This window comes from Cyrtonyx montezumae, unplaced genomic scaffold, assembly GCF_038088225.1.
Source record: "Cyrtonyx montezumae isolate F1298 unplaced genomic scaffold, pur_monq_1.0 scaffold_3, whole genome shotgun sequence".
Taxonomy (NCBI): domain Eukaryota; kingdom Metazoa; phylum Chordata; class Aves; order Galliformes; family Odontophoridae; genus Cyrtonyx; species Cyrtonyx montezumae.
The window spans coordinates 86,481,149-86,504,983 of record NW_027072034.1 but is presented as its reverse complement, the minus strand read 5'-3'; the positions used below and the strand labels follow the sequence as shown (position 1 = coordinate 86,504,983).

The following is a 23,835-nucleotide window of genomic DNA, read 5'->3' as shown; positions in this document are numbered from 1 at the left end:
AAAACAAGCCAGAACAAAAACGTCACTGGCTACAGTCGCTAGGGTTTTCTTTTCTTAATCTATAACGAGATTAAAGGTTTGCAGCTTCTGTTAAGATCCAGCACGTGAAACAAAGAAATGCACGCCTCTGAAGATCGAGCCGCCCCCGGCCCCCTTCCCCTCCACCATGGCGAGGCAGGAAAAGGCGGGGATCTGAGCCGCTCTGCGCGCCCGTCCGTCCCGGAGCTTCCCGCCGCGCATGCGCGCAGAGGCGGAAGTCTTAGGGCCGCGGGGAAGGCGGTTCGGGGCGTGAGTGGCGGAGCGGTGACGTTACGTTCAGCGCTGATAGCGGGAAAGTGCGGTGGCCGCGGGAAGGATCTGTGCTTGGGGCCGCGGGAAGGATCTGTGCTTGGTGGCCACGGGTGTCGAGGACCCGTTGCCGTGTCCCATGCGGCCTTAGGAATCAACGGCGGAGGGGCCTTTTTCTCCTGTATTCCGGCGGTGTCTTTCCTCCGAGCATAAAGGCGGGCAGGTTAAGGACGGCTCTTATCACAGACTTGGGTTTTGGTTCCCACTCTTTTGCCAGGATGCTGGGAGCATGCGGCATGCAGCGATGTCACCAGGAAGCACTAAAGAGGAACCGGGTGATGCTGGCGAGAGAGCTGGTTTTAAAAGAGTTGATGGAGCACATGATAGAGAAGGACGTCATCACCATTGAGATGATGGAAATGATACAGGTATGCAGGTTGTATTCCACTGTCCTATTAGTTTTATTTGCACTGGCTGCATAGTAAAATTAATGTATTTCTTATCTATGTGTTTAGTGTTACTGTGCTTGGACAACACATGCAGTGGCATGGGGCTTGTTTGGAACTTGCAGGAGAACTGGAAGTTGCTCCTGGCCATATTAATTTTGTCTGATTTAGTAAATCACTGCTTTATATGCTGGCCTGTAGTTAAGGCAGCCTTCTTTTTTGTGAGCCAGGTAGGTTCTTCTCACTGGGTGATGATTTGTCTCTCTTTTTCCCATTTGTAAAAGCAGAAAAAAAATACCAGTTTCCCAAAGAATTCTGTGGAAGTGCATAAATGAACATATTATAAACTGGCTTGCTTTGATGCTTGTGCATCTCTCACTTAAAGAATTTGTATTTCATGTGTTTTTTTTAAATTGCATAATCTAAGACTATCAAATGACAGATACTTCTCTTCTGGTTTTCTTACTTATGCTGCGCAGTGTATACTAGAATCATGGACTCACAGAATATACAGACTTGTAAGGGACCCCCAAGGATCATCATGTTCAGCTTTTGGCTCCACACAGGAACGCCCAAAATTCAGCCCCTGTGTCTAAACACTCCTTGAAAACACTCCTTGTTAAACACTCCAGCAGCTTGGGGCTGTGCCCATGGCCCTGGGCAGCCTGTTTCAGGGCCTGACCACCCTCTGGTGAAGAACTTTTTCCTAATCCCCAAACTGCTTAACCCTGATGCAGTTCACTGCTGTTCTTTTGGCTCCTGTTGCTGTCACCAAAGAACAGATCAGTGCCTGCCCCTCTTCCCCCCTTGTGAGGAGCTGTAGGCTGCCACGAGGCCTCCTCTCGGCCTCCTTTCCTCTGAAAGGTAAACAAATCTAGGGAATCCAGCTGTTCCTCATACATCTTATCCTCCAGGTCCTTCACCATCTTTGCAGCCCTTCTTTGGATTATTTATATTGTAGCACGCAGTGCTCAAGGTGAGGCTGTGCAAAGCAGAGTGGGACAATCTCTTCCCTCCCCCAGCTGGCAGTGCTGAGCCTGAGGCTCCCCAGGATATGGTTGGCCTTCTGACTGCCAGGGCACACTGCTGGCACAGATTCAGCTTTCTGTCAGGCAGAGCTTCCAGATGCTTTTCTGGAGGACTCAGCTCCAGCCTTTCATCCTGCAGTCTGTACATAGATCTCTGATTGCCTTGTGCCCAGTACTTGCTCTTCTTAAACTTCATGTGATTGGTGATTGCCCAGCCCTCCAGTTTGTCAAGATCTCTCTGCAAGACAGAGAAGTAATTGGAAAAAGTTTTGGATTGGCTGTAGACATATGGTAACACACCGAAGACTGCAGACTGGAGCAGTAGGTCTTCAAAGAGGAAGCAAATTGTATAGGAAATGACTGAAGACGTGCATCTTAAGGCTTATGTAAGCAATTGAGACATTATTTGTAAAGTAAGAGTGAGAGTACTGTCTAAAGAATAGATTCTGAAAAACAGAATGAGAATTTTTTTTTGGTTGATTCAAGTGCAGATGGCTTGAACCTGACACTAATAAGGTTTTGGAAGGAATGAAAAAATAACTTTTTGATGGTTTTTGACTCATTGTGTGTCAAAAGATAGCATAATATGCCAAGTCACGACAAATGCAGGCATTCTTGCCTAAAGTATCACCAATCCCTAGTGAAAGAGGACAAAGATAGTAAAAGTGGAGAGTGACTCAAGAACAAATGGAGGTTGGGTGATTAGTAGAGGTACCCATTTGCTGACGTGCAGGTAGGTGAGGAAAAAAATAAATTTTCTGAAAGTTAATGCCAAATACAGTAATCTTTTAGAAAATACCGCTGTATCTAACAAGTTTTACACTGAGACTGAGAGGAGGGAAGTCTTTCTTTACAAATATATCCAAGTAAAAGAAGTTGCAGCAGTACTTATTAATGGATAATCAATAAGAAGAAAATTACAGTGGAGAAGTCTGCTAAGAAGTCTGCTAAATAGTACACTTTCTAAGCAAACTGGAGAGCTTAGGTGTGAAAAGAAGTAGCAACCTGAGCAAGAGAACAAAGTGGTTTGAACTACTGTTGCAGGATACGAAGTTGGAAATTACAGTGAAAACAGAAATATGACAGGGATATGAGGAGTGCATTCACAACTGAACAACTGTAAAGCACACCCAATTCTATGAATTTGCTATAGTCTTCTTAAGTAAAGGACTTAAGTGCACTGTTAAGTAGACTTCTGCAGTGCTCTTCAATATCTATCAGTGATATAGACAGTGGGGTTGAGTATACCCTCAGCAAGTTTGTTGATGACACTATGCTGAGTGGTACAATTGCCACAAGAGAAGGAGGAGATGCCATCCAGAGGGACCTGGACAAGTTTGAAAAGTAAGCCCACGTGAACTTAATGAGATTCAGCAAAGCCAAGTTCAAGGTGTTGCACTTATCAGGGAGATCTCAGATGTGTAAACAAACTTGGAGAAGAACCATGTTGAGTGCAGCCCTGCAGGAATGGACTCGAGGGGATCCAGTGGATGAAAAGTTCGTTGCAAGCCAACAGCGTGCAATTGCAGCCCAGAAGACCATCTGTGCACTGGGCTGCATCAAAAGAGAGGTTGTCAGCAGTGGGAAGTTTGTGATTATCCCCTTCTTCTCTACCCTCATGCAGCCCCATCTGGAATAGTGCATCCAGGTCTGAAGCCCACAACTCAAGAAGGATGTGGAGCTGTTGGTGTGGGTCCAGAGGAGGGCTGCAGAGATGATCAGACAGATGGAGAGCCTCTTGTATAAAGAAAGGCTGAAGGACCTGGACTTCTTCAGATCAGAGAAGAGAAGGCTCTGGGGAGACCTCATTGTGGCTTATAAACAGGCATGAGACTGGCTTTTTACACTGTCTGATAGAACAAAGGGGAAATGGTTTTAGATTAAAATAAAGGAGATTTAGATTAGATATTAGGAGGACATTTTTAACTGAGATGGTGGTGAGGTATTGGAATGGGTTGCCCGGAGAAATTGTGGGTGCCCCATCCCTGGAGGTGTTCAAGGCCAGGTTGGATGGGACCCAGGGCATCCTGATTTAGTGGATGGCAATCCTATCCATGGCAAGTGGATTGGAACTAGGTGATCTTTTAAGTCCCCTCCAACCCAAGCCATTCTGTGATTCTTGAAAATGTATCATAACACTGACAATCTTGTAACTTAGTGGAAATAGTAAAAGAGAAATGCCACTCTGTCTGATGATAAAGCGTAGGTTTTCTTGGTTTTGTCACTGTCTGGTTTCTGTGTATCCCTTTTCTCCTGCTCAAGGAAAAAATAATCATAGAATCAAAAAGATCTGGATAAATAATTATGTTTAAAATTAAGTAATAATTGCACTAGTCATGCGTGTGTTTTATTTATATTAAATGGAAGATAAACAAATTGGTTCTGTAATAGGGTACATCACTTAAACTTTTGTAATCTAAGTGAAGTGAAATAAAACTGAAGAGATGAAGGAAGTGTGACGTTTAGAATCGTAGGTTGGAAGGGACCTTAAAGGCCATCTAGTTCTAACCTTCTTCCAAGGGTAGGGACACCTTCCACTAGACCAAATTGCTTGAAGCCCTGTCCAGCCTTGCCTTTGGACACTTTCAGGAATGGGGCAGGCACAGTTTGTTTGGGCATCCTGTTCCAGTGCCTCACTACCCTCAGTAAAAAGTTTCTTCCTGGTTTATAATCTAAATCTCCCCACTTCTAGTTTAAAACTGTTGCCCCTTGTCCAACTGCTACTCCCCCAATAAAGAGTCCCTCCCCATTGTTCCTGTCAGTCCCCTTCTGGAAGGCCTCTGTAGATTTTCCCTGGGGCCTTCTCTTCTCCAAGCTGGACAATTCAACTCTTGCAGCTTATCTTCGTACTGGATGTGCTCTAGCCCTCTGATCTTTGTGGCTCTCCTCCAGACCCACACGAGCATGTCCGTGTCCTTCTTATGCTGGGTTCTCCAGAGCTGAATACAGGAATTTCATGAGAGTGGAGTACAGGAGGAGTTCCCTTCCTTAAGAGAATACTTAAGTTCACTTCCCTCAGCCTGCTAGATAAAATTCTTTTGATGCAGTCCCATGGTATGATTGGCTTTCTGGGTTGCAAGCACATACTGCAAGCTTGTATTCAATTTTTTATCCATCAATACCCTTAGGTTCATAGGTTCATAGGTACGTTAGGTTGGAAAGGACCTACAAGATCATCTAGTCCAACCATCCTCCTATCACCATCCCTACCCACTAAACTACTAAATCAAATACCTTAGCACCTCATCTAAACGCTTCTTGAACAGCGCTAGGGATGGTGCCTCAACCACCTCCCTAGGCAGGCCATTCCAGTGCCTGACCACTCTTTCAGAGAAAAAGTGTTTCCCCAGGTCTAATCTAAATCTTCCCCGGCGCAACTTGTGGCCATTCCCTCTCATCATGTCATTATTTTTCAGGGAGAAAAGGCCCACCCCCTTCTCACCACAACCCCCCTTCAGGAAGTGGTAGAGTGCAATAAGGTCTCCTCTGAGCCTCCTCTTCTCCAGACTAAACAATCCCAGCTCCCTCAGCCGCTCCTCATAAGACTTGTGCTCCAGACCCCTCACCAGTTTTGTTGCCCTTCTCTGAACACGCTCCAGGGCCTCAATGTCCTTCTTGTAGTGAGGGGCCCAAAACTGAACACAGTACTCGAGGTGCGGCCGCACCAGAGCTGAGTACAGGGGGATGATCACCTCCCTGCTCCTGCTGGCTACACTATTTCTAATACAGGCCAGGATGCTGTTGGCCTTCTTGGCCACCTGGGCACGCTGCCGGCTCATGTTAAGCCGAGCATCAGCCAACACCCCCAGGTCCTTTTCCTCTCTACATTCTTCAAGCCATTCTGCCCCAAGCCTATAGCATTGCATGGGGTTATTGTGGCCAAAGTGCAGGACCCGGCACTTGGTCTTATTGAACCTCATCCCATTGAGCTCAGCCCAGCTGTTCAGCCTATCCAAATCCCTCTGAAGGGCCTCCCTACCCTCAGACAGATCGACACATCCTCCCAACTTGGTGTCATCTGCAAACTTACTGAGGGTACACTCAATTCCCTCGTCTAGGTCATCAATAAAGGTATTCAACAAGATGGGCCCCAGTACCGACCATTTGGGGACACCACTCGTAAGGGGACGCCAGCTGGACTTAACTCCATTAACCACTATCCTCTGGGCACGGCCCTCTAGCCAGTTCTTCACCCAGAAAAGAGTGAACTTGTCCACACCACAGGCTGCCAGTTTCCGCAGGAGAATACTGTGGGAGACCGTGTCAAAGGCCTTGCTGAAGTCCAGGTAGACTACATCAACAGCCTTTCCCTCATCTACCAGTCTGGTCACCCAGTCATAGAAGGAGATCAGGTTGGACAAGCACGACCTGCCCTTTGTGAACCCGTGCTGGCTGGGTCTGATCCCCTGGTTGCCATGCACGTGCTGTGTGATCTCCCTCAAGATCATCTGCTCCATAACTTTCCCTGATACCGAGGTCAGGCTGACAGGCCTGTAGTTCCCTGGGTCTTCCTTACAGCCTTTCTTGTAGATGGGAGTCACATCGGCAAGCCTCCGATCTTGTGGGACCTCTCCAGATAACCAGGAATGCTGATAGATGGTAGAAAGCGGCTTGGCAATCACCTCTGCCAGCTCCCTCAGCACCCTTGGGTGGATCCCATCTGGTCCCATGGACTTGTGGCAGTTCAGATGGAGGAGCAGGTCTCTGACCGTCTCTGCTTGGATCACAGGGGCTGTGTTATGGACTCCGTCCCAGACTTCCAGGTCAGGGCGAAAGGTACCCTGAGGATAACTGATCTGTCTTTTTAAGACAGATGTGAAGAAGGCATTGAGAACCTCAGCCTTTTCCTTATCATCTGCGGTTACATTCCCTGCCTCATCAAGTAAAGGAGAGAAATTCTCCTTAGTTTTTCTCTTACTGTTAATATATTTGTAAAAGTATTTTCTGTTCTCCTTTGCTGCAGTAGCCAGTCTAAGTTTGAGCTGGGCTTTTGCATTTCTACGTTTTTATTTATTTATTTATTTTGCATTTTCTTCATGTTGTATAGATTATCGAGTTTGACTGGGGATGCAAAAATGAATTTAGGATGTATTAGAAAATAAAGTGGAAGATGACTATCATATGAAAGTTTTACTTCTGAATGTTTGCAACATTATTTGGCATAACCTAAATAACAGCAGTGCTGTTGTGGAAGTTACCTGAGGAGGTACAGCACTTGGGGTGATTAAGGAAGCACTGAGGAAGAAGTCAACCAAAAGCTAAATACTGTACATACAAAGTGGTTGGTGGCCCTGCCTGTGGCAGGGAGGTTGGAGATTCATCATCCTTGAGGTCCATTCCATCCCACGCCACTGTGATTCTGTGAAAGTGCAGAATAGGAATATTATAGAATGTTCTATAATAACTAAAGATCCAGTTCTTGAGGTCAGCTTAATTATGATATATGCCTCAAAATCATAAATTATGAAGGCAAAAGATGAAAGAAGATTAATCATCATGAGCTTGGCTACAGGTCTACTAGAAAGGAAAAAAAAACAATAGGCACTTTAGAATATCAGCAGTCAATTTACCTTATTTGGTAAAATAAAATTCAGTGGACTTACTTCAAAATGTACATAAATGCAACCAGTTATCTTCTGCAGATTGATAGAGAACTGTTACTAGGGTAGAGGGACAGGTATTTTCATACTTGAAAGGCACAGGAGGAATTAGCATATGCAGTTCTAGTCAAATGCTATTCAGAAAGGTGTAGTTTCTGTGAGATCAGGAAAGGGTGCTTGTGTCCTCAAGGGGAATAAGACATCTAGAAGAGTAAGCTAAAAAGACTATTAAAACTTTTACTTCAGCAAATCTAGATTTTATTGAGATTTTTTTGGAAAAAATGACAGGAATGTGAAATCAAGGGACATTGTAGATAGAAAACTAAATGCTATTAGCCAATCATGCATGAACATAACTTGAAATTTCAGAATAGGTTCATAAGCATTACATCAGAAAGACTGCATTCTCATTCCAAACCATGTGATGAGATGAAAACCAAAAGTACTTTTAAGAACAAACAGAATAGATTATATAAATGGAAACATAGTGATGTGAAAATTGTCTATAACAGACTATATACACATGCGACTTAAGGCTTTTTCTTTTTGCCTGTGATTGCTAAAGTAGTGTCAGTACTTTGTTCTGTGTAACTCATGAACCATTTCATAGAAGAAGAGATCTTGGATCAAAGTGGCAATTTAAAAAAAGTAACATGAATTCTGTGGGACTTTTAAAACCCTTTTTCAGCACCTATTATTTTAGCTTTTCTGTTTTCTTAACAGGGAAGGCTTTTAAAAAATAGACTATTTGTTTGCAAATGTCCCGTGACTGTTTTATGGAAACAACAACTTGATTTTTTGATTGTTATCTTTTCTAATATATTGCTCGGTATTGCTTCATTGGTGAAAATGAAACACGTTATACATACATAGTAGCTTTTTGGAATTGACTGCAGGAAATGAATGTTCTCCTTGACACTTCCCAAGGAGTTTGTGTATTAATACATGACTGTTAACACATTCAGCAGTAGTGAAAATGGATTCTGGACTTCATGCGTTTGATGAAGGTAAATAGATACTATTCAGATAGTAACTGGAAGTAAGAGTTTAAGGAGAAGAGGGCGTACTACTGTCTGTGGTAATGCATGGATGGCTTGCTTTGTTATATATTCTCTTCCATTAACTGTTAGGAATAGAGGGATGGCAGTGAAATCAACTAGGACAAGCCATTAATTACGATCTAGCATAGCTAAATGTAGTGATGGAACGTTTACACAAAGGAAAAAGATTGAGTTGTTCTGAAGCTTAACTGAAAATAAGTTGTGTTGGGGTACTACCTAGAGAGTGAATTTTGTTTCTTCTTTGTGTCTAGGCCAAGTCTGGAAGCTTCAGCCAAAATGTGGAATTTCTTAATTTGCTGCCCAAGAGAGGCCCTAATGCCTTTTCAGCCTTCTGTGAAGCCCTACAAGAAACCAAACAGCAGCATCTGGCGGAAACAATCTTGAAGACAGAATCCAGCTTGAGACATGGGATCACAAGGGTACATTTTTTGAAAAATAAAACCTGGACTACATTAGGAATTGAATTTGGGCACAGATACATCTTTTTCATATGCTTAGAAAAAGAATTCTTAGAAAGGAAAAGGTGGCATTTAGTTGCAGGTAGAGACCTGGAGTAGCCTAAGGGTAAAAGAAGAATAAAATGAATTTGGGATGAAGAGAATCTTTACACAGAAGCAGAGAATGGTTAAGGTTAGCAGGGGACCTCTGGAGGTCATCTGGCGCAACCCCTTTCTGAAGCAGGGCTGTTTTGAAGAGGGTTCCCAGGACCACGTTCAGACTGCTTCTTTTTATTTCTAAGGATGAGGACTCCTCAGCCTCTGCGGGCAACCTCTGTCAGCACTCAGTCACCAGCGCAGTTGTGTCCAGATGTTCAGACAAAGTCTCTTGCAATGGGCGTGAACCAGAACGCCTCTTCTCATGTCTGGGCAACACTGAAAGGAGCCCGTCTCCTTTCAGGTGCTTGTGCACACTGGTAAGGTCTCCAAGTCTTCTGTACTCCAGGCTAAGCAGTCCCACTTTTCTCAGCCTTTCCTCATATGAGAGGTGCTCAAGTACCTCAGTCATATTTGAGACCCTTTTCTAGGCTCTTTGCAGTATGTCGCTCTCTTCTACTGGGAGGCCCTGCACTGGATGCAGTACTCCAGGTGTGGCCTCATTGGACCTAAGTAGAAGGGAAGGTTCACCTCATTTGATCTAATCTGCTGGCAAGACTTATAACACAGCCCAAGATATCATTAGCCTTTTTTGCTGCAAAGACACATTGCAGGCATGTGTTCAGTTTGGGCCCTATGACATTTTCTTTGAAGGTGCTTTCCAGACAGTTAGCTCCCAGCAAATGAGATTATTGCTCCCCACATCCATTGTTTTGCACTTCTTGTTGAATTCTGTGATATTTGTGGGCATTCCTACGTCTGACATACTCACTGGCATATCATCAAGAATGTAAAAGCTACAAAAATAAGTATTTTTTCTAAAATCTTTTAACAGAGTAGAAAGCTACTCAGTATCTGCAGTTTTTAACATCAGATGGCAGGAAGAATTTAATAAAAATGTAGTATTCTCAGTCCATTGTGAAATATTGGAAGACTAGTAAATATACTAAGGAAGAAATATTAGGATGTTTTTGAGCAGAGGTGTTGACTTATAATGAAATCTTGAAAGCAGAGAGAAAGAGGAGTTACTAGATGAAACAAGTTTTGACAAAAATTAGGAGGATATGGTACCTCATTGGAAGGTGTCCCAGCAAGGGATTTGAGTGAAGGTAGAGATGAGTAAAAAAAGGAAGGAAATTGGCATTAACAGGAAGGAAATTTGTTGTTATCATATTATGAACTCTTTTATTTGGATTTTTGCCATAGCATTGTGTTTTATGTTCAATTGTGTATAATATATCTGATCCATGTCTATAAATATCTAAGGTGCAGGAGGCAAGGGAACGAGGCTGGACTCTTCCCAGCAGTGTGTGGTAATAGGGCGAGGGGTAGCGGTCACAAACTGAAGCATAGGAGGTTCCACACAAATGTGCATGGGTATCTTCTTCACAGTGAGGGTGGTGGAGCACTGGCACAGCTGCACAGAGAGGTGGTGGAGTCTCCTTCTCTGGAGACGTTTAAGACCTGCCTGGATGCCTACCTGTGCAACCTGGGCTAGGGAGCTGCTTTGGCAGGGGAGTCAGACTGCATGATCTCTAGAGGTCCCTTCCAACCCCTACAATTCTGTGATTCTGTGAATGTATAATATAAAGAATATACAAGGGTTGTTACAAAAGTAATGCCTCCTGTTTTACTATGATGGTCCGTGATGACAGAGGATGATGATTGTATGGCAATAGAGGCTGAACCTTCCCACCAATATTCCATTGCGTTTTTTTGCTGTGAAACGGATGGCAGCAGAAGGGCAGTCTTGACAAAGTGGCATTTTGACGTTAAAATGCATATGAAGTGTTGAAGAACTGAATTCCTTCATGAGGAAAAAATGGCACCCGTTTATATTTATCAACACTTGCTGAGTGTTCAAGGAGACAAAACAATTGATGTGAGCACAGTGAGACATGGGTGGTGCTCTTCAGCAACAGCACATAGCGCTGTGAAACATTGGGTCAGCTCCGCTGGTGCAGATTTTTAGGATCACAGCATGAAGGCTCTTGTTCATCACTGGTGAAAATGAAGAGCTGATGGTGGTGACTGTATTGAAAAACAGTATTTTGTAGCTGAGAATTTATTATAAAATGTTTTTGTGCTGTTTGTATCTGTTGTAGTTTCCATGGAAACTAAAAGGAGGCATTACTTTTGGAGTGACCTATGTATTGTAGTATGTCATGTAATGTATGTAAGTACCTGTGTCATTGCTCCATGATCCCTACAGCCTTGTACTACCGAGAAAATAGATGTCTTTTGCCAGTCTTTTCATGGATTTATTGCATGTCTTGTAGCTTGAACAGCATTATGGATCAAATCTTTCACTTCCTCTGATTAATTCAAAGAGACCACGCTTGATTGGTGAGTCACAGTATATCATGAAAACTTGATTATCAACTGTCTGGTTGGTTGCCTTTAATTTCCTAATGCTCTCTCTTATCTCAGTTCTAGAAATTAACTTGACACCACTTTGCTCATCCTGAGAATACACACTTGACAATGAACCGACTGTTTTATGATCAGATATAAAAGGCAGAATTAGTCTAGAATATGACATTTAAATAGCATAGTGGGAGAACCTAATTAATTAGCTTCATTTATTCATGTAAGATATTTCATTGCTTAAATAGAATATGTCAGCTGTAAAATTTTAGATATTTGAAGAATTTTGTCTTCATTAAAGGTGTACAACAGAGTGCAAGTGAACTAGGACTGTGGAAGGATACTGATACTCCCTACCTGTGCAACCTGGTCAAGGGAGCTGCTTTGGCAGAGGGGTTGGACTTGATGATCTCTAGAAGTCTCTTCCAACCCCTACAATTCTGTGATTATTGGCAGTATTCCAACTTTGACTGTTTTCTTAACAGATGATTTTAAGTACGAGACATTGTCTATGTCACATCAGCTGAAATCGATAGGTGTATCTTCCATTGAATTCATCAAATCAACTTTACTTTAGCAAGCATTTGTGATTCAGGTTAGGGAACTAGTTGGAATTAATCTCCTTGTTAGTTTTTCTGTTACTTCTGGTAACACCTGCAGAGTACTCATTTACCTTAACCACAACTTTAGTCATGTGCTAGTTACTACTAGGTGTTCTCTCTGGTATTAAAGATCAAATGTGTAGGTTTGAAAAACTTTTTGGTTTTTAGTTTGTGGATTATTTTTTTAGGTGTGAAGGTTATAGGTTTTTTCAGAGCGTGTGTGCTGCTCCACCTGGGAGAAATGCTAAGAAAACATTCATGGCCTCTTTTGAAATCCTGTTAACTCACTTTCTTCAGGACAAGGCATTGAGTATCTCTTAATGTTAATTAATTGATTCTTTCATTTCCCTTGTCTGCTTCTGACCATAAATAAGAGTTGTTCAGAGGCAGATGAACAAAAAAAAGTTAGTAAAAAAGTTAGAAATATCTAGTTTTATCACTAGTGCATTTCTTGAGCATGAAATGAGAAGGAATTGTATCCAGTGAGAATATGAATCTTGTATGAAAGGAAAAACACTACTGTATTTGAATGTTTCTAGTAATAGTTCATCAGCTTAACTGAAAAATGGATGAGATACTGTACAAAAGACAGAAAAGCACACTGCTCTAATTTTCATTATAAATTCTGGTTTTTTTACTCTGTAGAACTAAATTTGCTAGGCCTTAGGTTAATATACAAACAAGGCAGAAAATTAAAATCTGTTGCCAATCAGAAATGTATTGGAAAGGTATATTTTTGTATTTGTTTTTTTCCCTGCTGTTTCATTGTATGTATGATGTCCTTGATCAAGCAAAACATTTAGACATGTAAGTAGCATAAGACACGAATATGCCTTAGACCAAATACTTAGGAATTTGAAAATTACTACCTTAATACAGAGAGCTTGTAGTAAGAATTTTTGTTATTATTTATATTCTTGTTTTGCACAAAACCAGTGGAACATTCTTTGGACAGTGGAGATGGTCCTGCGATTCCTCCAGTGAAGCACTGTACTCCAGAGTTCTATCATGATCACCAGCACTTAGTAAGTAGCTGACAGAAAAAATCTCCTTAAAAGGTGAAATATTGAGATGTATCTGCTGATACACACTACTTACAACTGAGTCAAAATACTTCATTATGTGTGTGTGTTAGTGTTATGATATTTACGTGTGATTCTGCAAATAACTGTACAATATTTGAACTATTTTTCAGCTTACAGTCACAATCCTGGCCCTTTTTATTGTTAACTGTATCAGGAAAAATCTCCTTAGGTGCAGAAATGAGATCAGGATTCTGTGCAGTAGTGAGCAGAACAACTTGAATTTCTAATCCTTTTATTTATCTTCAGAAGTTATCTAGACAGTCATAATTATTTTTTTTGTTTTTTGCATTTGTACAGCATAAGCTATGGTGGTGTAGGCCTAAGGAAAACAAATAATTTTTTGTAGTAGTGCAGGCACTTTAGTAGGGTTACACTACAACTTAACTCTTAACATTTAACTCTTCTGTCTGTGTTCAGTAAAACATATTTTTCATGGGTTTGGGTTTTTTTGATAACTATTGGGGAGACCTAATTTGCCAATGTCAGTGTGAGTCTAGCTTAATTTCTTTTCATATCTGTGTCTGGTTACACCATATTTGATTCTCCAGTATTAAAGTTCACTTCCAATTTACAGGGTTGTTACTATCAATTTATTATTAGTTTGTTGTTAGAGTGGAAGGGGTAAAGTGGTTTTGAAGACACCCTTCTTTAATTTGGTTTTTCCCTATTAACTTTTCTTGTCATCCCTGTTACTTTGAAGATCAGTGATTTATTGATGCCTGCTGCTACAGTTGCACTCACTCAAAAGCTGTTTTGCATCTCTTGCTCCCAACCACGATTAAGAAATGTTAGCTAAATTTTGCTTAATGTTTTCCTAGGGCCTTTGTTGAGTATGACAAAAATATGTTTGGCCCTGCTGGGGTATGTGTGGAAGGAGAAAAACATCAGCAAGAGATAACTCAAAATTTGAAATGCTTAATCTGTCTTCCTTATAAAGCAGAAAATAGGGCAAGCTATTATATCTTATTAATAGTGTTGTAGAGTCATTACTTGTGAAAGCTTGCAGAAACAGTTGCCTTTGAGTCTTTTTGCAATATAAACATTTGCTGTATTAAAAAAACAACAACAAACCAATATGTTTTTTTACCTCTGCTGTTTTTGTGCTTTCTCAAACTAGAAATCCTACATATCATTAGTAATCAAGTTGGTATGTAGGGACTGATGTTATACACAGACTCTATTATTTCTTTGCATAGTCTGAATATATTAATTTTAAATCTTCTTCTCAGGCATATAAGCTGATATCCGAGCCCCGAGGCTTAGCACTTATTCTCAGCAATATCCATTTCAGCAGTGAGAAGGACCTGGAATATCGTTCAGGTGGAGATGTGGACTGTACTTCCCTAGAGCTGCTTTTCAAGCATCTTGGGTATCAAGTGACTGTCTTTCATGATCAAAGCGCAGAGGTGAGGGGGATCGTACTACTACTACTTTAGAACCAGTATGGCTGATTTTGTAGCTGTTGTATGACATCTTAAAGAGGTGTGCTTTGGTTTAACGAAGCTTGAACAGGAAGATGAGAATGGTCACTTATAAACAGAAAACATGCCATAGGTTACCAAAAAACATGAAGAAGTTTGAAAAGCAAAGAACAGATGACATAAAGTACGACCACAAGAGATACTACTCTACTCTGACCCTTCATAGTAGAAGGGGTAAGATCTAGAACATACCTGGTATGTGTGTTAAAGCTGCAGATGAATAGGCTACAATTAATCTTGGTAGCTTTTTAAAGTGTTCTGCTATCTTCATTGTTATTCTTTGCAATATTTGACCTAGTTGTTGCAAATTTAAGTAACGTTGTCTTATCCTTTCACTCTTGGAGCAAATTTCACTCTTTTCACTTTCAGTCTGCTTTGAAAGTGAAAAGAGTGAATTTCACTGAAAGTGAAAATTTCACTTTCAGTCTGCTTTGATAGAGAAGTGGCTGTGCTTTCCTTAAGAAAATTGATAATATTTTATGACTGACTGAATTAAGGCACTCTTCTTTTTTCTCTAAGAATGAACTTTTCCAGCTTCATTTGCTCTTATTCCTTCGAAATCACTGTGAAACCAAAAGTACAGAACCTGCTAAAAAGCGTTTTATTCAAGAAGGCAACTTTTGCTACATTATGATAAGACTTTCAATGTCTGAAGTACCAGAGTAAGCATGTTAAGGTGCTTCAATATCCCAGCCAGACTCCAGTGTTAGTATAAAACCTCTGTAAAAAAACAGTTGCTTTCTCTTTTGTTAAATTCATATATACCAACTTCAGTGTTTGCCATGTCCCCCCCACCACTGTCCAATATGGAAGAGGTCACAGAATCATATAATCACCAAGGTTGGAAGAGACCTTCAAGATCACCTAGTCCAACTGTCCACCTACCACAAGTATTTTCCCACTAAACCATGTTCCTTAGTACAATATCTAAACACTTCCAGGGATGGCGATTTCACCACCTCCCTGGGCAGCCCATTCCAGTGCTTGACCTCTTTTGGAGAAGAAGTTTTTCCTAATATCCAACTTGAACTTCCACTGGTGCAACTTGAGGCCATTGCTTCTCATCATATTACTAGTTTCAGGGGAGAAGAATTACCATCTCACCACAACCTCCTTTCAGATAGAGAGCTGTAAGGTTCCCCAAAGTCTCCTTCAGAGTAAACAGTCCCAGTTCCCTCAGCCACTTCTCAGAAGACTTGTGCTCCAGACCCCTCACCAGCTTCATTGCCCTTTTCTACATGTTCCAGGGCTTTAATGTCTTTCTTGTAGTGCGAGACCAAAACCTGAACACAGTACTCCTACACCAGAGCTGGGTACAGAAGGATGATCACTTCCCTGCTCCTGCTGACAGAACTATTTCTGATAAAAGCCAGGATGCCATTGGTCATCATTGCTGTATGGACTCACTGCTGGCTCATGATTAGCTGAGCATTGACCAGTGTCTCCAGGGCCAATCCTTCCACACAGTCTTCCAGCCATTCTGCTGGAATGTAACATTACTTAGGGTTGTTGTGGCCAAAGTGCAGAATCTGGCACTTGGTCTTTTTGCAGTTCGTCCTAGTGGCCTCAGCCCAGCTTTCCAGGCTGCCCTGGCCAGCTCTGTCAGGCCTTCCTATTCCCAGAGAGATCAGCACTTCCTCCCAGTTTAGTGTCATCTGCAGTCCTAATGAGGGTGCACTCAATTCCCTCATCTAGGTCATCAATAATGATGTTGACAGACTCCAATACTGACCTCTGGGGAACACCACTTGTGACTGACCAGTCACCATCTGGATTTAACTCTGTTTACCACCACTCTCTGGGATAGAGTTCCCCAAAAATAGTTGGTCTGACTATTAAAGACAGATGTAAAGAAGGCATTGAGAACCTTGTCTTTATTCTCAGTGTTCATATTCACTGCCGCATCCAGTAAAGGATGGAGATTGACCTTAGCCTTCCTCTTACTGTTAATATATTAAAAAAAAAATTCTCTTTTATTACAGTGGCCAGGTTGATTTCAATCTGGGCTTTTGCATTTCTAATTTCTTCTCTGCATATCCTAACGGCTTATTTGTATTCTCTGAGCTGCCTTGTCTGTCCCTTCTTCCAGAAGAAGTAGACTTTTTTTCTCCTGGAGCCTCAGAAGAAGTTCCCTGTTAATCCACACCAGTCTTCTTCCCTACCAGCTCATCTTAGGGCACAGTGGGACAGCCTTCTCCTGTACCTTCAAGACTTCCTTTGTGAGGAGTATCCAGCCTTCCTGGTTCTTTTTACCTTTCAGGACTGAATCCCAAGGGACCCTCCCTAACACTGTCCTGAACAGTTCAAAGTCCATCTAGAATTCCATGGTAGCAGTTTGCTGGCTCTCCTGACTTTACCAAGAACAGAGAACTACCATTTTGTGGTCGATCTGCCCAAGACAGCTCCCAGCCTCCACATCTTTCACCAGTTTTTTCTCTTTCTGTGAACAGTAGGCATAACAGGGCTAAGTCCAAGTGACTCCTGCTAAGCAATGTTATAATTAAGACTGATTGATATGTAAAAGTAAGTACATTTTTCTCTTTATTATGGAGCAGATATCTTCTGTCCTGCAAATCTGACATATGTACGGTTTGTTCTGTAACAGGAGAACCATGGCTTAGGAGAACCTAAGCCATTCTGTGATCAGTATTTTTCCCTGCACATTAACCCATTTTCCCCATGTAGCTCTGGGAAACGTAAAATTATTTTTCTCTTACAGGAGATGGAGAGTGCATTGGAGAGATTCTCTAAGCTGCCAGATCATCAGGCTGTGGATTCCTGTATTGTAGCTTTACTTTCCCATGGTGTAGAGGGTGGGGTTTATGGCACTGATGGCAAACTCCTACAGGTATATTTACTGTGTCCTGATATGTCGTATGTTACATCTTGGAAAGTAACAATGGAAAGAGGGGAAAAAAAAACAGAAGGAGATGGGGAGACTGAGGGATTACTATTAAAAAATAAAATAAATAAAAAATAGTTTATGTAAAGAAAATGGCAGCAATAGCTGTGAGAAGTCTGTAAGATAAGGAATGACATAGATATATGTTAGATGAGAAGTTGATATTTGTTCTCTTTTCACATACACATAATAAGTAGAGCACATGACCTCAAACTAATAGGAGCCCAGAGCAGGGAGGTAGGAGAATGTTTGTCACACAGTGAGTTTGGAAATAGAGAAAACATCAAGAGTAGTGAGGTAATAATCAAAAAGAAAAGTGAGTCTGGGTTTGGCTAACAGAAGTCTGCAGTAAAGAACACTTGGATTTTTTTTCTTCTCTCAGTTGCAGGAGGCTTTCAGGCTCTTTGATAATGCAAACTGCCCCAATCTCCAGAATAAGCCCAAAATGTTCTTTATTCAGGCGTGCAGGGGAGGTGAGTACCTAAATACTAGAAGCCAAGATCTGTCATCCCATTAAGGCTCATTTTACACGTGTACACACACTCACATTCAACTTGCTGTCAACTTTCCTCTTTGCTTCTCTCAGGTGTAAGTGGGATCCATATTCACCTCCCTCTGCCCTGCTGCTGCCACTGCATCTGTTGCTCTGTAAGTGTCTTCTGCTCTGCATGAGGTGTGTGCATTGACTTGCAGACCACAGAGCACCTCAGAGACGTAAAGCTCTACTATATTCATATATATTATATATGAATTATTAATATATGAGTTTTGTAACTCATATATTAAAACGTTCTTTTGTTATACCTGTAATAGGGGGAATGGGGCTTATGGTGCATGAAATTAGAGCACAGCATGACACAGAACACTAACATTCTAATCTTGCCTGAGGCCCTGTCTTTCCCTTGATCCCGGGTATGTTGTTTCTTCTGGTGTTGTCTCACGAGCTATCAGTGTTGGCTGTTCCTTGTTCTTTGTTTTCTTTTTTCTTTAATCAGTCTCCTGCTTTCAACCTTTTTCACATCCTGTTCCGACTCAAATTCTTTTTTTATTCTCATAAACTTTTTTATTTTTCCAATCTGTCTGTTCCTATCATTTTGTTCTTAATTCTGCTATTCATTTTTCTTCCTATTGTAACTAAATGTGTCAATAACAATCTGCCCTTTAGATACTCAAATGACCAAATTTTTCCCTTCGTATGGATTTATACAAGATAGCGGTGAAACTAGGAGTATTCCGAAGAGAAATTCTGTCTTGGATAGATTTGTCGGTTTTTTTTTTGTTCTTTTGTGATAGAGAAGTTCTTTTTTCTAGTGTTTACTCTTTTGCCCCTTCTTTTCTTTTGTTCTTTGCTTTTGTTTCCTCTTTTTTCCCCATTTTCAGTTGAGGTTCATAGTTTGTCCTATAACCAAGTGCATGTTTCATTCACCTGCTGCCTACTCATGTTTAATCCTAATGCAGGAAAAAATGTAAAGTCTACATCAAGCATTGTGGGTATCACAAATATTTGATCCATTAAGCATTTGGGAATACTGTAATGTGCATCTTTACCAATATGGATTTAATATGATTATAGTCCTTATGTTATTGAACCTTTAAATATTCTTCAACAAATATGAACATGCAGGCTATTAACAGCATGAAAATGAGTTTAATAAGCTAGAATTGACTGCTGGATTAATTAGATAATAAGGTTTATCTGACTGTAATGTTACCATAATGTGTCTATTCATCTTAACGTACCATGTTTGTGCTTCCTCTTTCCAGAAGGGTTTCAGTAGGGAAAGAGTGAGAAGCTTCCTATGAAGGATGCTGTAGAGCTGGGATATTACAATAAGCAAACGATTGAGACTTGAACAACTTAAAGGAAAAAAAATCTTCCTGTAGCTAAAAAATATGCATTGTAAAGCTTAATTAATAGTTGGAAGGGAATGCAAATTATGAATAAACTGAGCAGTCAACAAAAACGTGTACCTTTTCATACTGGTGTTCAAAGGTTAGCCAGTGCTGCTTTTTTAAAAAAAGCTATATTTAAAAGGCGATATAAGTGGGGTAGACATCTTTAGAATTAGTAGTCTAGTCAGTGTGTCTACGTAGCCATGCAAGTTAGCTGGAACTAGCTGAATCTAAGTGAGAAGTGCATAGGACACTCTTTCTCCCTAAGTTTATTTAATAAGCCTTATCTTCTATTATTGACACATTTTTAAAAATTTTTAAATCTTTAGATAGGAAGAATTTATGTGGTCTACTTCATTTTCAAAGGACCTTTGGCATGTGTCTGCTGAAGAATGGAAATAGTCCACTTAAAGTCAAGGATCAAAAGCCAGTGGTGACAGAAAGCAGTGGGAAAAGAGAACTAGTCAGATTTCACTGTCACATAAAATGAGGTTTTAAAGCCATTTAGCATCTGTGTTTAATATAGGAGTTAATTCAGCAAAGTGAAGAACTGCTGTAAATACTGACAAAAGTGCAGTTAACAGTTACTGAAATCTAGGAGCTTCAGGGAGACTCTTAACTTGGATGTGTGGATAGTAGTTATTGATACAGATTATAGCTTGAGTATGCAAAGTAATATCTTGACATGGTTAATGCTTTACATTTTTAGTTACGTTATTGACAAGTATGGTGTTTGTTTGAAGATAAATGTGTGAGGAAGACTTCTGAATCTTAGTCAAAAGTGTGGATAAAAATGGAAAAACCGTCCATTCCTACCTTTAAGAGGGGAGGAAGGAACATAATGGGAGTACTCATTACATTTTGAACAGTGATACAGAATCATAGGGTATGTGAAACCTGTTAGACAATCACACTCTTCGCGCTGATGCTTTCATTTCTGAGGAGACTGACTATCTAGTTGCCTTATGAACCTACAATCTCCCGTGCATAGTTACAATGTGCAACCATTGCTGCTGCCTGTTAAAGGATTACAAATCCAAACGCATTTCCTAGGCATGACATGGCAACAGAGACCTACTGCAGTCATAACAGGAAGGCCACTGAAGTGAATACTTAGGCTTCCTAAAACTAGAATCTGATCCATGCTATTAGGAAGTAGCAGGGTAGATTTTTGTTGTCATATAATACAAGAACAAAAGGGCAAAATTATATAGAAAGCCTGTAAAATATGGTTTATTTCTGTTATAACATAGCTGGGCTGTTAATGTTACTACCACTGTTAACGTAGATTACAATGGAAAATCTGTCATTTAAACAACAAATTGAGGTTAACTAGAATCATCATAATACATACTATTCAATCCTGGAAAGGATATTCTCCATGTAATACAGATTTCTGTCGCTAGAGTTTGGGGTGAAATTATTTTTCCATTGCATGTATGATGGTTTTGATGAAGTGACAATGTAGTCAGAATTTTAAAGGTGAGGTATTTGTTCGGTATTTTCTTGGAGTTAAGACTATAGCAACTAAACTTAGAGTTCTCAACCAGCACACAGACTAGCAATCACATTATGTTGAGTAGGTTCAGCAATTGCTGGCATTTGTGTTAGTCTTTGTGAAAGAGCTTTCAGATGAATTTTTAAAACAGCTGCAAAAGCTGTAATTCAGGATATATATTTTTTTCTTCCTCTCTTATCTACTGCTGCACTATCCACCAGATGAGACAGATCGAGGAGTGGACCAAAGAGATGGCAAAGAACGATCAGATTCCCCAGGCTATGAGGAAAGTGATGCAAACAAGGAAGAAAAACTCAAGCTGCGTCTGCCTACATGCTCTGATATGATCTGTGGATATGCATGTTTGAAAGGTACTGAAAAGAAGAACTAATTCTTAGGGGCTGAAGAGTTTCTATATGTCCATCTTCCCCTGGAAGTTCATTGTACGTACTCTTTCTTCTCAGGCACTGCAGCCATGCGCAACACCAAGCGTGGATCCTGGTATATTGAGGCACTCACCACTGTGTTTGCAGAGGACTCCCGAGACACTCATGTGGCTGACATGTTGGTGAAGGTCAGCTGTAATGTCTTTCCTTTCCCACACTTGCCTGGTTTCTGAGGAGCCTTCAATTTCTTCAAGTTGTTAGGGTTAACATACTTGTTTAGCAAATGTGGTTGCCCTATTCATAGCAAAATTATTAATTCTTTCCTCTTTTAGATAGATAATTAAATACACTTCCATAGTAATTTAATAAAAGTAAAAAATGCTGAGTTTCTTTGGCTCCTTACGTTGCACTTGTGTGGGCCACATTGTGAACTTAGGAGATTAAGCTAACTTGCCAAGCATCGCTTTTCTAGTACAGAAATAGTTACTTTTTCAGGTGGATTCAGCCTGAACTGGCTGAGCACATAAAAGCGCAAGCACTTGTACTCACATAAGGGGAGGATTAAGAAAATAAGAGAACGAAGACTGCAGTGTGCACACAGTAACTAGAGCTGCACCTTAGTTCTTTATCCTTCCTGTAGTTTAGAAAGGCAGAATACTGGCAACTAATTAGTAAGATAAACAATAATTTTTAAGTAAGAAAAGCAATGACATTGTCTTAATCCTTTCAATCATTTTACTTCTTTTAATCTTATGTTTAGGTGAATAGACAAATCAAGCAACGAGAAGGTTATGCCCCTGGTACAGAATTCCACCGCTGCAAGGAAATGTCAGAATATTGTAGTACACTCTGTCGGGACCTTTACCTATTTCCTGGCTATCTGCCAGGAAAATAACCCTACTGGCTCCACTGAAAGAGAGATACTGCCAAAGCTGAACTGAGTATGAATGTGTACGTTTCTGTTCTCACAGGTGTGACATCAGATGCCAAGCAAGGAATACTGTTCTTCATTTAGCCAGTCAAGTCTTGATGTCTTTTAATAAAATAACATGGCAGCTCTTTGTAATCTGATTCAGTTCAGGGCTTAAAATACTAATATCCTGATTTATTCCGTATTTATGGATGTTAGTGAAAAGAGATAAGCACTACAACTGGGAAAAGCAGGAATATCCTTTGGAAGGAGACATAAGGGCATTTCTTAGAAATGTGAATGTGAAGAGGGAAATAAACCATTCGTACAAATTTTGGAAGAGATAAGCTTTTCTGAGTGGAAAGTGATTCATAAAATGCTACTTCTTTTATGCTTTTATTTTTTTAAAGTACTTCCAGCAGGAAAATCCTGCTGTCTAAAACACAGTGTTGTTTTAAATACTTGACATTTACTGTCCATCTTGATTACTTAAAGTGAATTTTTGCATATGTTTTTTCTGTAGCCAAGTTATCAAGAGAGCTGTAAGTCATCCCTGGTTATTAGAAAAACAAATGGAAATTCAGTGTTTCTCACACAGATCAGTGAGTGTCATTTAAATGCCCCTGAAACAGTTGAATCAGGAAAACTTGAATCAGGAAATTCTAGATTAGCTCCCCTTAGTCTGGGAGTGAACAACTGTATAGAATATTACTTTTGATATTTTGCTTGCTCTAGTACCCATGTGTCACAACAGGCATGATATTCAGTCACTTCACCAACTGCTCTATAAACTGCACTGTATAACTGAGTCCCTGAAATCCTGAAACTGTTGTATGGAAAGGGCTCCTATATCTTCTGTTTAATGAAAATTCTCAAGGCAGTTCTTTGTAGTCCAAGCATGCTGCTTGGATTATTGTTTACTGGCAGTCTGTTTCTCTTTCATTTAAATGGGAAGAGTGTAACATTATTATTCTGATATGTGGTGAGTTTTCTTTCTTCAACCGTGACTTAAAGCTGTTTTTTTAGCTAGTATTGTTTGCCAGATGTCATTTTGACTGGTCAGTCTGTAATGTTGTGGCACAATCCATCACTTTGTTTGGAAATTTCATAAGCAGTCTTTTCATACCTCTTCCAAGTTGCAATTACTTCCATGTGATGTGGTGCAGGGGATGGGCATTATTCTCTTTTGTGGTAGCCTAAGTTCTGACATCACTAGGTTGTGTATGGACTACATTCTGTATACCGGAGTCTCTGTCTTCTTTATTCTACAGCAATAAGGTGTCATAGTACTCATAATGTGTAAATGCGTTTGTTTTTGGTTTTTTTATCTTTCTTTCAGGATAGAATTATGAATAGGAAGCACAAAGGGATGTGGAGGGAAGCTGGAAAATTAAGTATGTGCTTTTCTGTTGTTCTGCACAGGAAAATGAAGGCTGTGTTTTCTCCAGCTGACAAAGGTGCAGCATTGAAATACATCTTGCACTTATCAAACACACACCATGCGATAGATAAAACAAAAAAGCATTCCTGCCAATTGTTGCCTTACTCTGAAGAAACCACTATAGGGGTTGTTGTACCTCCCTGGAGTACAAACACTTCCTTCCCCAGTGCTCCTTCTCTGAAATGGTGCAATATTTTACAGATGTGTAGATCGATGAAGTAGTCTGCTCTGAAAAATTAGATTTCTGTATGATT

At 40.5% G+C, this 23,835-nt stretch overlaps 1 protein-coding gene across 2 annotated transcripts; it reads left to right on the top strand.

Annotated features, from left to right (window-relative positions):
* Positions 1–238: 238 nt before the first annotated feature.
* Positions 239–23,518, top strand: CASP2 (caspase 2). Of its 2 annotated transcripts, XR_010622530.1 has the most exons (12): positions 239–288; positions 566–716; positions 8,675–8,842; positions 11,296–11,362; positions 12,922–13,010; positions 14,300–14,476; positions 17,271–17,399; positions 17,836–17,926; positions 21,066–21,215; positions 21,309–21,418; positions 21,991–22,742; positions 23,480–23,518. XR_010622530.1 is itself a non-coding variant. In XM_065742246.1 (11 exons), the coding sequence occupies exons 1-11, from the start codon at positions 239–241 to the stop codon at positions 22,123–22,125; spliced, it is 1,317 nt and encodes a 438-aa protein (XP_065598318.1). In that variant the 3' UTR covers positions 22,126–23,512. The 2 variants fall into 2 exon arrangements, 1 of the variants encoding a protein (XP_065598318.1); XM_065742246.1 differs by having other exon boundaries at positions 21,991–23,512.
* Positions 23,519–23,835: the final 317 nt, after the last annotated feature.

Bases quoted from the DNA above. Each gene is read 5' to 3' on its own strand.
- CASP2 (XM_065742246.1), top strand. From the start codon at position 239: ATGCGCGCAGAGGCGGAAGTCTTAGGGCCGCGGGGAAGGCGGTTCGGG. The intron at 17,927-21,065 runs GTGAGTACCTAA...ACTATCCACCAG, and splicing joins TATTCAGGCGTGCAGGGGAG to ATGAGACAGATCGAGGAGTG. The intron at 21,419-21,990 runs GTCAGCTGTAAT...TCTTATGTTTAG, and splicing joins TGGCTGACATGTTGGTGAAG to GTGAATAGACAAATCAAGCA.